The 15,125-nt window shown below is 40.0% G+C and overlaps 1 protein-coding gene across 1 annotated transcript in view; it reads left to right on the top strand.

Annotated features, from left to right (window-relative positions):
• The window catches only part of LOC140231998 (protein kinase C-like), a 239,156-nt gene that overhangs the window by 206,644 nt on the left and 17,387 nt on the right, over window positions 1–15,125 (top strand). The window contains 4 exon segments of the mRNA XM_072312149.1: window positions 5,569–5,725; window positions 9,770–9,883; window positions 9,885–9,987; window positions 14,307–14,315. Coding sequence (XP_072168250.1) covers window positions 5,569–5,725; window positions 9,770–9,883; window positions 9,885–9,987; window positions 14,307–14,315 — 383 coding nt within the window.

Genomic DNA, 15,125 nt, shown 5'->3' with positions numbered 1-15,125 from the left:
GGATTGTCTCATTATCTTTTTAATGATGGAATTAACCACGTGATATCATGGATGATACTACACAATCAGTCCCTGACATTATTACTAGACCAGAGACCATACTATGGATTCTTCAGAGGACAAAAACAACAAATAATAATGATAACCAACAACAACAGTAGACATAATGTCTATTAACATTACAAATTACGCATCATTTTTGTGTCAGCAAAACAGAAAAATGTGCTTTGCCCTTCTTTAGGACAAACCATTTTTAAGCTCAATTATTTCTAGTCAAGGGAACACATAGATGCAAGGTATTTAAGGAATGAGTACAAAATAATAAAACAAAAATTGTACTCAGTGAGATAAAGTGAGACACTGAGATGTTTATTAAATGAACTTCATGTTGTGATCATCAATTGCAACACCGCATTAGAACGTAGAAACGGTAACCCAATTCCAGTGACTGTGATGTGATAATTGCTGGTGTAACAAGTCATCACATTGCCACGAAAACATTTCCTCATTCATATCCACAAATACACAGACACATATGTGCACACACAAACATGCATAACACACATGCTCAACACACATGCAGACATGCCCGCAATCATGAACACAAACACACATGTATGTAAACACACATACGAACGTCCACACACACACGGACACCCATAATACACCCACACATACTCAAGCACATAGGCACAGACACACAAATGCAGATACGCAAACGACTAGCACATACAATACACAAAGACAAACATTATCACAAAACGCTCAATACAAGGTGGTAATAGCAAAATTGCTGGCAGTAATTCTTTAGGCAAAGCACTTAAGTTAAGTGCACACAACTCTCCTCTTTGATCATGCTAAATTCTTTCATCATTATTAAGTAACCCAGACCTTGGCTCATACAGACTATGGGGGCAGTCAATGAATATAGAATAAAACCCGGAAACATTCACAGCATGAAACTTTCGCAAATTGGAGCCAATGGCTTTTTTCGCAGCATGAAACTTTCTTGGATCGCTGAACTTGGAAATCATTAAAAGTGTACTACAGTAATACAGGGATTTGTCTAATAGTCACTGCTGGTCGATATAAAAATACACAAGAAGACTGAATACTCATCACTAAACACTGGTAGTTAAAAAAAAATGTGAATGCACACTACTAATAAATGCATTAGTGCAGTACTTATACAGTGCACAGCACTGCAGTGGCATTCATTGCATTGTGTAGACAAAAAAATTTTTTGTTGCATGCAAAGTTATTTTTTTAAAACCATGGTTCTTCACAAAATTCATGAAAGTTTCATGCACAAAGAAATTTCTGGTTTTAATGTACCTTATGATATATTTCGTCAGCACCTAATTCATGAGGGACCTTGAATGATCATGATAAAACAACACGCCATGCCCTAGCTCTTTAATGAGAAACCATGGTCACATCTCAGTACAGATTCTAGGTATAGTGATGTGCCTGCACCTCATCAGGGGCCCTAAGAACGTCACCCTGCCTAAAATTGCTACAAGAACACTGAACAAAAATTTGTGCAAGAACACTGAACAAAAATTTGTGCCTGGGACTGTGTTCAGTTTGCTTGAAACTATGCAGGGTTACCACAACCAAGCAAACTGTGGTGAAAACGGAACAGTTTTTCTTGAAAATCTTAAAGTCGGACGATCGTCACCCCTAATGGTGCGTTATTTCGTAATCTCCTGAACGACCGAAGTTTGTGCATGCAATTGCGCAATGCCAGACTCGGTGCTATATCCATAAACGTGTGGGACAATGCTGCCACTGAGACACGTGTGTGTGTGTGGGTGTGTGTGTGTACGCATCACACACAAACATTGTGACCGCGAGCTGCGGTGATTGGAGGAGAGAGGCCAGAAGACGCGTGGCTCTTTTGGCCTCTCTTCATGCGTATGCGCACTGAGAGTGTGTGCGTCCATTCGGAAGCTCTCATGGCTCGGGCAGCCATTTTGGGTCAGGAGATTTGTAGTCTAAAGTGTTGTTCGCTGACCCATTGAGCCAGCGCTTTTCTCATTCATTGTCACTATATTTGGTACAGAATGGGGGAGGCAGCGTGTTGCGTTCGTCTCCATGCCACACAAACCACTCGCCATGATTGTAAGGCTTTAAATTTATATTAGGAATATGTGTTGTAAGTATCATCATGGTCACACGCACGCGTCTTTTATGTGCTTTGTCTATGGGAGCACTGGGTGGCAAGTTGCGGGCCCCTTCCTCAGCGCACAACTATTCTGCACCGTTCTTGTTTGACGACAATAGCTGCAAATTTCTGGTATTGGTTACTGAACTTATGGTTCCACTGGAATTTACAGCATTTTTCATGTGTGTGAGTGGGATTTCATAGAATTTCAGTGACGTAGTGTGATTGAAACATGCATAAATATTAACTATGACGAAGTGCGGGTCACTCAACTATACCTACCTCAATGTCTGTTGTGTTTTGCATGACAAATTCCATGCTGTTGAGTTGTATGCATCATCACATCAGTGATGATAAGCTCACATAAATGATGCTTTGCACACAATTGAAAATGGTACAATTAAGAGTGTCAAACATTTAAGGGATTTTAATTGTTCAGGGACTCCTCCTAATTCATTCTTGTGGTCTCCATAAGAGCTACAATGGAAGCATTGTTTTGAAAATATCGACATACCTCATAGATCAAGACCAGCCGCTGAATGTGAGAGTGAATGTAACTGAGGTGGGGAAAATGGGATGAAATATGGTAAGGGCAAGGCAGATGAGTTTCAAGGGCTCTGAATTCTAGGGATTTTAGTTACTTGGGGTTCGCCCTCCCATTCATTCTTTGTAGTCTCCTTAGATAGATAAATGGGATGATTGTTTGGAAAGTAGACATATAAAATTGATTGTACCTCCCTGGGTGGAGACCATGTCGACATGAAGCAGCTGATGAATGTGAAAGTGAATGTAACTGGGTCGGGAAAAGTAGGGAAATAAGGGTGAGGCAGATGAGTTTTGAAAGCTGATTTGACAAAAATAGCATCTACCATGCAGGTTGGCCCTAGAGATGATAGCACGTAATCAATGTGACATGACAAGAATTGCTTAGAGATATCTCATCTGTTGTATGTATGTGATGTACTTGTTTTCCAGATATTACAGTGATTTGAGTCTGGAGGGTTGCCAATTTGCCATCCACGTCACTGCTAGCTCTGTAGGCTGTTTTCTTCTCTCTCTTTAATATTCTTTTTTTTTTTCGGGGGGAGAGGGGGGGGGTGTTGGGATGAGGTGGTAGCGGCAGAAAGGTTTCCACAAACAGGACATTCCAAGGAAGTTAGCTTGAATGTGAAGGTGTTGCATTGATCCTGCAGCCCAATCATGTGAAGCGGGATGGAGAGGCAGCCCCCCGAGCAGTATTGATAATCTTTCAGCGCTACCTGTCGGCTGTTTATAGACAAACACCAAGCGTGGTGAAAATAGAAGCCGGGGCTGTTTTTTGATGTTCTTTCCTTCTGTCCCATTCTCGTTATTGGCTGGCTGGTTAATTCATTGTCTAGCTCGCAACAGTATGGGACTGGTGTTATCGATTGCATGGCATGCTCTCGGTCAAGAAAGGCGGCTTTTCTTATTACTGTCTCGCACACGCACACACACACACACAAAAATAAAGTGCGAAAACTGCCATCACAGCTTACAAGTGTGTATGGCCTGTAGGATTGTACAGACGATATTCATTGCCTGACACACCATGTGGGCAGTTCTATCCTGGCACTGAGGTTGCCAATCTGACCTGGGGTGATAAGTTTTAGAGAGTGATTTATTACACAACTCAAAAGATATGGTGAAATTCACGTGTCCATGTGATCATGATATATTCAGGAGGACCAACTTCACATACATTTTTGTACATTTCAATACATTGAAATACTGATACATTTCATTTTTCGTATTCATTTCATTAGTTTCATTTTATTTTATTTGTTCCATTACCGACAAAAATGCAAATGGGTTATGCTTTATTAATCCATAGACTCTGCTGTGCAGGCCTTGAGGGACACACAGCTTGGATCGGGGGGGGGGGGGGGAAAGATGCTTGCTCTTGAGGTTCTCAGTTCAACTCCCCCTTAGCAAGAGATGTAAACCCTTAGGCAAGGTGTTTCGGCCTACTTACACCTGTTTTTCACCAGAATGGACCTAACACTGCTTTTCTTGCAGCTTTTACATTAATCACTTTCTATATGACCACGTACAGAAAATGCAAATTGAAACATTCCACACAAGTGGGTGATTATGTTAAGAGTAAGTCTTTGGCAATGCACGGTTTGGTGTGGAAACTTATGTTTATAAGCATCTATGTCATTTGTTAGCTTCTGTATAATGTGCTTCCAGTCTGTTTACCCACAGACACATACTGTATACGCCATATATTTCGCGAGTCTAAATTTTAACGAATCAGGAATTCCCGACGATTTTGCGAGTGGTTAAATTTGCGATCGTTGAGTCCTGTACTGAACGGAGAAATGTACATGCGTACGTCACATCCACATCGGGATCAGAGTCAATATTTTCGCGTGTCTTTAATTTCGTGAATAGCGCCTGACTCGCGAAATTCGCGAAAATAAAAACCTTGCGAAATATTCGGCGTATACAGTGCATACCTTCTGATGATAGCCTCTCTTGTAAGTTGCAGCAGTCTGATTTGGAAACTTTGTGTGAAAGCTGTTTAACCCCTTCTGTACCAGAGGCTTGACAGCGTGTAAGGTGCTGTGTGGTTCTTTGTGCCAAATGACTCTCAAAGCCCACAAAGTTAAGGCAGAAAAGTCTACTTTGCTACATCCTTCTGCCCTTTGCCTCCTGACATGTTCATATCTTCTACTGATAACTGCTCACATAGATATGTGCATTTGTATGGCAGATAAACTGTTTTCCAGTTGCAAAGGTCAACGGTTAGAAAAGTTGTCAGATAACAGAACTAGGCTAAAGTATTTCTATTTTGTTAATTAATTCTCTTCTGTTTCTCTCAACAAACATGTTCATATCTCACACTGATTACTACTTCAATAGTCTCTCAGGAATATTTGCTTGATGGAAATGGCATCCTTTTGCCATTGTGTAGAGTATCTTGTTGGTATGAAAATAACATTGTGTGAAAATAATGCCAGCTTTTTTTAATTATGATGCCCGCAACCTAATATCATTTGAATAAATCATTGTTTTAAAACATTTGATTTGCCTATATTCCTATGTTCTGGATGCATTACAAATATTATGTATGTCTTTTTGATTGGATTGTAGAATTATGCAAAATTATGAGTGTTTCATATATATGCAATCACTATTCTTTGTAGTAAGGAGTGCATTGCATAGTCCTTTAGAGGGGAATCCTAATGGTCAGTCCCCTTGGGATGTCTGGTCATCAGCATTCAATTGCCATCTTGGTGGCCATTTGGAATATGTCAAAATGCAGAATGCAATAAGTGAATGCAATCTATCTGTTTATCTCTTTTGCGTTTTACGATCAGCGATTCAAGCATTCATAATCTGTTTTATTTATTTTTTTCTTCCTGTCTTCCCTGCAGTCAGAGAGGCCAGGAACCTCATTCCGATGGACCCCAATGGCCTGTCTGATCCGTTCGTCAAGCTGAAACTCATCCCAGACCAGAAAGGAGTGACCAAGAGAAAATCGAAGAAGGTCAAGGCCAGTCTCAACCCAACGTGGGGGGAGTCTTTCGAGTTGTAAGTTTCTTCCCCTTCCCATATTGATAAACAGAATAATAATGTCTAAAGAATGAAATTCATATTCTTGACTACACATGCTCCCATCCACCACCTACATCTTTGTGGGGGTTTTTTCTGTATTTTTTCTTGCTTTTTTCCATGCTCAGAAAACAAACTCTATGTTAAAATCTCCCAATATTACTAATAAATGGAAGGTCAAACACCCTATGGATACATAGTACATGGCTTTTAACCCTTGAAGGATGGGCTGATTTTGCTATAATGTGCATTTCCCATAGACACTTGCCCGAGTATACGCAGGACTCATCCTCATCAGGTTAAACTTATTCTAAAACCTTCTCAAATGTTTCAAAGATGACTCCAATTAACCATGGGAATTTCTTTTATTGAGGTCAATGTTGCAAGTCTCAAAATGATTTTTTTTTTCACACAACATACAATTTCATTGTAGGAAAAGTGTCATTCTAGTAACAAGGTTTTCCCTGTGCAAAAAGTCATCGTTGGATTGAGAATCTGTAGACACAATAAATGAAAAAGAGGTACACATTTCTGGTCATGACTTCAGTACCCTACCCCCGGTCCTGTACATCCGCCTACAAATATCTTTGCAAGTGTAGTTTTGTAAACGTAGCGATCCATACCCCCAATTGTTTGTTACCCTGACCAATCCAATTATGCTTGAAAGTTGAAGATTATTTTCAAGTGCTTTTAGACTTGAGCAGCCATAGGGAGAGAAGACAGACAGTTGATTGGGGCGGGGTGAGGTTGAAATTCGGCGCAAGATTGTGATAATGACAAAGAGAGAAAGATTTGAGACACCCCCCCCCCCCCCGTAAAGGTCCATCTTGTCACAGTTGTGTTGTGTTGAGCGAGCTCTGATGAGACTCTGCTGTGCATTTTTTATTCCACAAAGCAGAACTCAGCCATCGTGAATCTCTGTGCTTGAATGAATGCTGATGCATTTTAAGCAGCTTGACCTTTAACATCAATCCCATCTTGCATCACTTGACATATACGGCAGCACGTCTCGAAGAATTAACAAGGGGGTGCTGTTGCCATGGCAATATTCCAGGTCTGGCGGTGCTCTCCTCTTGTATAAACATCTATCCCCATTTTTTTTTTCATCTGTTTGTGTGTATGTGTGTTTTTTGTGTGTGTTCCTTTTTTCTTTTTCTTCTTTTTTTTTTGGCTTTATCTGCTGCTAAAAATAGCTTGGTGGAAATTATTTTTTTCCTCCCTTAACCTCACCTTCGGAGAATCTAGGGACCACTAGGCAAACAGCCCGCCCTCAACAGAGGGCTTGTGCCAGTGGGTACTGCTCACAAGAGGTGTATTTCTACATCTGAGTGTGCCTCTACATTGTTAAATATTGAACAAATATGAAACAGGGTTTTGCTAGTTTGTTTCCTGACATATAGATTCGTCTTAGCTGAAAATCAAGCGCTACATTTTTTTTAACCCTTTTATGTTCTCAAGCAATGCAATATACAAAATGCATTTGTGCTGCAGGAGACAAGATTTTTTGCAAGTTGTTAATTTTGTGTAAATCTGTCCCCTTGCCGTATTCATGAATAAAAAAAAAAAAAAAAAATGCACTTTAAAATGTACCATATGCACATGGTCTTTGTTGATCATCAATTGCTGTTTTTCTTAAAAATGGGAGTCATTCCTAGAAAAACATCTACTACTTGCTTGGCAGTGACAGTGACCACTAGCCTAAACTGGACATTCGATGTGCCATAATAGACTAAAACAAGTCTTAAAGAATTGTCCTTCTTGTGATTTGCATATTAAAGGTACTCTACCATTGGGGGCAGCGTACATTTTCTAATGAAGCCTAAAATATAAGTAGATATCACTAGTCTAGAAACATCTCTATTATAACTGTTGTTCACATTTTGTACATTTAGCAGTACTTAGCATTGATTATGCTGACTCAAATTTTTATGTTGCTTGTTTCTATTCCTAACTTACATTTTAGAACTATTTTTCAGGCACTAAAGCAGGGTTTCTGTTTCATCTGCAAATGGTAAATGATGCCTTTAAGAAAGGGTTTGCCAGAAAGGGTTTGGCAGTGAGACCTTGTTAACCAGGGTACGTGTGAAATCTTATCTCCCCCTAGAAAACCCTTGCTGCCATCTGATTCAGTCATCAATAAATATGAACGCTTTTAGCTCAAATCATTTCTTCATCAGGAAAGCACATCTTACCATTAGAGTGACTGATTTATTCTCATAAGGGAAAATGGAAGATAGATTAGCACCTGAAGGCACATAAAGAAAATTCATGAATTAGTACCCTTATTGCTTGAAGGCTGCCCCTCCTCCCCCCCCCCCCCCATCCCTAGGAGCATGTGTGCAGAGGTAGTCAGAATTTCTAATGTGGATATTAGCAGGTTTCATTGCAGCACCGCAAGGTACTCCACTCCGAATACCGCGAGGCGACAATGTGCATTTTCCTCCAGAAAAAAATCAGAAGTCGTACCTTGTAATGACTTCTTCATCTTGAGGATTTCCCAAAGGGCCTCGGTTGCTGCTCACAGATGCCGTATCACCCGCAATTACCTCTTCCCTTCACCTTCAATGACGCAAACAGCAGCAGAACGAGCCAGCCATGATCATTCAAATGTCGGTGAATATTGCGTCCCGCGGGAACCTCAGCACGGCATCTTTCTCATTTGCGTGGGGGATGTCAAAAGAGTGCTTCTCTCGTGATTTGCGTCAATCTGCATGACGGGATAAACACATTACGTATCTCATGGGTTGTAAAAACAGGAGATCACAGATATTTTGCCTCCCAATTATTGGAGTGTCAAGGGGAGGATGAATTATTTCTCTCTTTACCAAGTCCAACTCATTGACATTTCCCAGATGCAAAGGAAATGGAGAACATTTCTTCAAACGACATCTCACTCCTACGACTGAGATACATGTTCTACTTTGAAGCTCTCATATATTGCAGTATTAGATTATTGAGCGTCTAGACAGTACTAACTTGGTTATTACCTATTCCGTCTCACTTCAAGTTTTACTGATCACTTGCTTTTGTTGCTGAGTTCCTGTTGCTGTCTTCTTGAGAGTGATTTTTATCTCTGCTTTTCTCCGCAACTTGATGGAAACCCCCGCACACTTTTACTTGGGATTAGCTTTCTCTTTGGTCACCATACTCAGTCCATTAGCAAATGCCTTGTGTAGTGTACCAGGGTGTCCCAAAGTGGCTGCTCCCAGGGTAGAAAAATGATGATGTTGATATCAAGATATGTTGATGCTATGACAAGCTTTATGATGAGCAAGCAGATGTACTGTATGATATTCTTGCACTATAAAAACGCAAATGTTGAATCAACATTTAAAAGGGCCGAGGAGTGGCAGCATGTTTTGAAGTGTTGCATCCAACTTTTAAGATAACATTTTAAATGTTGAATCTAGCAGGAAAACCAACACTTTGAAAATGTTGTCACTCCTCGGCCCTTTTAAATGCTAATTCAACATTTGTGTTTTTAGAGTGTGCTTTCCACTACACCCTCCCTTCTTTCACACAGTTGGTTGGCAGTACACAGATTAGCCCAGAACCTGACTGTTTTTGCCAATATTTGGTACATCTCTTGTTGGTTGTCTTTGTCAAAATATACAGATATCCAAAATTATTTGTGAAAGAGATTAAATAATCCTCCAATTTCCTGTCACAATAGTTTTGATGTTAGGCTATGACATACTTTAAAAGGGAGGAATTTTGTTCAAATGATATCATGTCAAGTCGGGGGGGGGGGGGGGAAGATTAACATATGCTAAGAAAAGAGCACTGACAGTTACAGCGATAAATGCATGTGCATTCAAGAGGTTAAGTTACCATGCGTTAACCCATTGAGAATACAACATGCATTTCCCAGAGACACATGCCACAGTATACTCGGGACTTGGCCTCAGCGGGTTAATTGAATTGCCAATATAATACTGATAGCAAATCTTATTGTTTTTGTCTTCTGCCTGTTCCTCCTCCTCTCCCCCCCCCCCCCCCTCCACCATCATCCTGTCACCATAGCAACTTGGAAGATGCAGACAAGAACCGGAGGCTGCTCGTCGAGGTGTGGGACTGGGACAGGGCCACACGCAACGACTTCATGGGGGCGCTGTCCTTCGGCATCTCGGAACTCATGTGGCGTGGACGGATGGTTCAAGCTTCTTGGCCAGGAGGAAGGAGAGTACTACAACGTGCCCGCCATCACCGAGACAGAATCAATCGACGAGCTGACTTCAAAGATACCGGTAAGTTTTTTGCTGCAATGCCATGGTGGCTTGTAGCATTACACTTCTCTTTTATTTTTCTAATGACCTAATGACAGATATATTCATTCCCTTACTTTGAAATGGCTTTTTATATCAATTTCAGATTTTTGTATTTTAGTCATTTTATTTTAAATACTGAATGGTAGCCTAACAGGACAAATACCGAACTTTTAAATCTAATGTTAAAAGGTTGGGATATGTGAGAAATATCAATATCCACTTCCAAGTTAGATGTTGTTGTGCTGTGCTCCCAAATGCAAAACCTCTCAATAAAAGGCCACTTTAGTAAAATTAACTTGAGATGAAGTTTGCAGAATGCTGTGCCATTAGCAGTAAGTTCTCTTTACCTATAGTCAATTCAAATAAGACATGGAAGGCCAGAAAGGGGGGGGGGGGGGGAAAGAAAAAAAAGCAGAACAAGGGGAAGAATCCAACTTTAGATCAGCAGCAGGGAGCAGATTCGTACTGGAAGCATTTGAGGGAAAGATATTAAAGCGAGGTGCAGACATTGGTTGTCACCCTCAGTGGCTTATGAGACAGTTTTCTAATTTGATGTACCAAGTTTCATCCTCATGAATGCACATCTGAGAAAACTGAGACATGTTAAAGACTGATGAGAGCCAGGACGCTCCACTTTGAAGGATGATAATAATAACATCTGGCAATCAAAACTATTTCAGCTTAGTAAAGCATACCATCAGGAACATATGCAGGTGGAACCAGTTAGGCAGAATTGTAATTTTGTCCCCCCCCCCCCCCCAACCTACCACCACTGTTGAATGTATCCCATGGAGCTACTTTTCACGCTTTTTTCCCTCCCCTCTTTAAATGTTTGCTTGCTTGCTCATTTTCTTGCCCGTCATTTGTCATGTGCAGTGATGTGTTTGACACAGCAGTATTCAAGTTGACATGTTGCTATTCTTTCAGGAATGATTTATGTGTCTCATTTTGTGTGAATGACTGATGCTTTTTTTTTTATATATATATAGGGCAGTTGTTGATGGCAGCAACATTTTGCATGCCAAACTGGGGGAAAAAATATGTAGAGCACGAAGGAATTAGTTCAGGTGTTTGCTATGTAAAGTCAACAAAGTAATGTGGATGTGTAATATCTGTCATACCTGCAACTGAAAGGAGATTGCAGATTATGATAAATTTTCAATTTCACTTACCTCATGTTTTCAATTATTATAAGGATTGTTCTGACAAACTGTGTGAAAAAAAAAATTGGCTGAACCTCACTAAAAGCGTGCATACTGATTTAGTCAAATTTATGGATATCCTTTCCGTACAAAATATAGTAAAAGGCAAGTTCATTCCACTGCTGTAACAAAGATATTTCAGTATATAGAGAACCAAATTCAAATTCTGCATGCATTAGAATTTGCTATTAAAGTTAGGCAAGTCTTCAGCAAGCATTCAAGGTTGTCATGAACAACCTTTGCTGCGCATTCATAAAGTTTTCATGTTGAATACATTAGTGACTAGTTAACCTCCTCCCCCCCCCCCTTTCCCCATAAGTTGCTTTAGCATATTTATACATGTGTGTATGAGATCATTCTTTTTGCATGAATGTGAAGTGATGAGTGAAACTGTACGGGCCAGTGAGCAACGCTTCTCACTTACATCGTCTCCAATATCTGTTTCTCCCCCATCAAGCCCGAACCCACCGATAGTGTAAGCAGGACCCTCTGCCTGCATGCCCTGAAAATTCAGGCTCCCATTCTTCTTGACGTGGATGATGCAGACCATTTGGTAAAAAGAATGGCAAAAAAGAAGATGCTGTGAAACACAGAAAGAGAAGTGAAATATATTTCTCTCACAGACACTACACCCTCCTAGAATCACTTTTAGCAATGCACAGAGGCATGGTTTCTGAGAGAACTCTGATAGCAGATCACACCTTGGTCTCAGAGTGAAAGAGATACTGTCTTTAACCCCATTTAGGATGGACTGAATTTGTTGTAGCACACATTTCCCATAGACGCTTGCCTGAGTATACTCGGGACTCGTTCTCAACGGGTTAAGAGAGAATGGTTTGTTGGAGGGGTAGAGGTCGTGCACAGAAGTTGCAGGTGTTTGTATTTTGTACATGCATGCAATTCTTGAATTAACTCATGTCTTCCAATTATGAATGAATTGGAGATGAGTTAAATTAGATGAGTTTTATTATGACATTTATTGTTCTTGTCAGTGCATGACTAATGCTTAACATTATCAAATGTGTATCTCCTATAAACCAACTGACTATTAATCTTCCTACATGTCTATATTTGCATCTATCTGTTTGTTTGTTTGTCTGTCTGTCTGTCTATATATCTTTGTGTCTTTCTATCTATCTATTTGTCTATCTATTAATTTTGCTATCCAGCTCCCTGCCTGATATCTATCCATCTGTGCAACCTGTGTCTTTATAGCTTTACTTCCTATCAAGTTCACATTATTTGATGACTTCCTTCGGAAGCAGATGATGACTTTCGAGTAAACGTGGCACGCTGATAAATGTAGGCTAATAATCCCCATTAATCTCAGCATAGTGAGGAATCATATCATCGTACCTGGCATAATTTTCATCATAGCCATCATCAGTTCTGTAATCAATGCTTTGACTCGGTCTTTCTGCCATTTCCAGTTATCTATTCATCCTAATAGCGAGTCCAATCCGCTCATAAATCATGAGCAACAACCCAAATAAAACTGAAGCGAATACAAGTAACTACAAACCAGGTCCAGGCCCTCACTTCATAAAAGATTTTAGGATAGCAACTCTTGCTAGAATATCAACTTCCCAAAGCAACAGCCAATCAGGAAGCTGGATTCTTGTTGATACCAAGACAATTGCCATTCCAGCAAGAGTTGTTATCGTAGCAACGTTTTTTGATGAAATGGGACCCAGGAATACTTCTTTCCTCCTCCGTCAACCCTCCCCCCCCCCACAAAAATCCCTTTCTTGCCAGATACGAGAACGTCACGACCCCTGATACGAATCGCACGCTTCCCTCAAGTCGTCCTCCCATTAGGCGGGCAAAAATCGTCTCCCACTTCCAAACTCAGATGGATTTGGCAATGGCCAAATGAGCGTGCGTCGACAGCGGTAATCTGTCACCGGTCACGAAACCATTTGTGCACAGACATCACGTCTTCTATATAAAAAAAAAACAAAAAACGCACACCTAAAAATAGATGTTTGATGTCTGTATGCTGCATTTTCCCAGACTCTCCCATATCTCTCTCCCCTACCCCATCTCTCTATTTCTTACTCTTTCTCCTTTGTTTTTTCTCTGTCTCAGGATGTCATCCATTCTGTTTGTTTAGATTGTGGTCTCACACTACTCCCCCTCTCTCAATCAATAATTTTTCTGGTCCATTTTTTTTCTTCTAATCACCTTTTTACTTTCATTTGATTTTCCTCCCTCCCCTTATTCTTCTTCTTCTTCGTAGTATCCATGTTTGTTTGTTTTTTTTTAATCTTCTTCCTCTTCATCTTCTTCTTTTTCATCATCTTCTTATTCTTCATCATCTTCTTATTCCTCATCATCTTCTATCTTCATCATCATCATATTTCCCTTCTTTCATCTGCATTCTTCCCCCCCCCCTTTCCGCCTCCATCATCATCTATTCTTCATCATCATCTTCTTCTTTGCCTTTATCTTCTCCGTCTTTGTTGTCTTTCTTGTCTTCATCTTTTTCTTTTTCTTTTCCTTCTTCTTCTTCATTTCCCCCTCCTCCATTCTCCATCTGTTTTCCTATCCTGCACACAATTTTACAAACTACATGGAAACATTATAATGCACAGAGCTATTTGTACTCCTGTATCTAGCACTTGAAATCATGTTTGAATGAATTGTCATACACATCATCCTCAACTGAGGTCGTTATTAGATATATCAGCACCATTCCTCAGATCGAAGGCAATGTAGGTATTTGTTTTGCCAAGAACCAATTTTCAGGTTAATAGACATTTACAAAAAACAAAACAAAACCCATTGGCACACACAAGCAACACGAACAACAATAACACACAGACACAGATACAAATACACTCACACACACACACACACTTACACACACACATGAACACACAGACATGCAAAATGCAGATACAAGTATGTACACTGTACATACAAAAGCATCCAATCAACAATCCACCAACATTTCCGGTCAATTGTATTCAGTTCTGAAAATGTACTCTGCCAAAGAACAAGGGTAAGTGTGAGAGATAGATAGGTCTAATCATATTTTAACAAGATCAAAGACGTATTGTCATGGTAACCTGTTTGCCTCATACTGACCCAACTCAGGTATAAGCTTCTTGCGTTTTGTATTCAAAGTCTTGATGGCTGTAAATTGATTTGGAGAAGTTCACCACTTGATCTTTTCAAAAATAACTTGAGCAGTTTCGTAACCCTGCCTTTTTATCTCCCTTTATCACTAAAATGCAAATGTAATCTATTCTCGATGCAGCAAGACGTAATGGGATTGGCCCAAAGATTTATGGAATGACCGCTTCATATTGGAGGACACCAGTGATGTCTCAACCTGATTGTTTGTTGTTTGTCTGTTCGTTCATTTTCTGTCTGTCTGCATCCGTACAAAATGTGGCCACTTTTTCCTCACTTAACATATCTGCTCCTCTTGGTAATGACATAAACCATTTTAAAAAGAAACTTTGCAGTAATATACACTGTCATGTAGAATGAAAATGATTTTGAATCAAAAGGTATCTATAAAGTGGACATAAAGAGAGTGAGATATTTGTTGTATAAAAGAGGTGCCATGTATTATTTTCCAGTCCAGAGTTTCTTGCGGTTGTCAGCACCCTGGCCTAGTTGCATATAATGCAGTGACAAACCTTGATCATCTGTCTAGACATATTACAAAGGTTGCAGTAGAGCACAGTGTGGGAGGTGGAGTATAAATCTTGGCTCCATAAAACAATGCAACTCATAAAGTAATAGCTGTATCTTGTTCATTGGATGGCTGGATCGGTTTGTGAGGCTTTCTTGTTCCTCCTACCAAAAAGTATGTGCGTGTTTCACCTTCTGCTGAACACACATTGAGGTCAAAGTAATGCATTTGTAGAGTTCATTTGGCCTTTCTATGTGATAGGC

The sequence above is a fragment of the Diadema setosum genome, chromosome 8, assembly GCF_964275005.1.
Source record: "Diadema setosum chromosome 8, eeDiaSeto1, whole genome shotgun sequence".
Lineage (NCBI taxonomy): Eukaryota > Metazoa > Echinodermata > Echinoidea > Diadematoida > Diadematidae > Diadema > Diadema setosum.
Note: the sequence above shows the minus strand (reverse complement) of the source record. Positions and strands in the feature narration are given on the sequence as shown.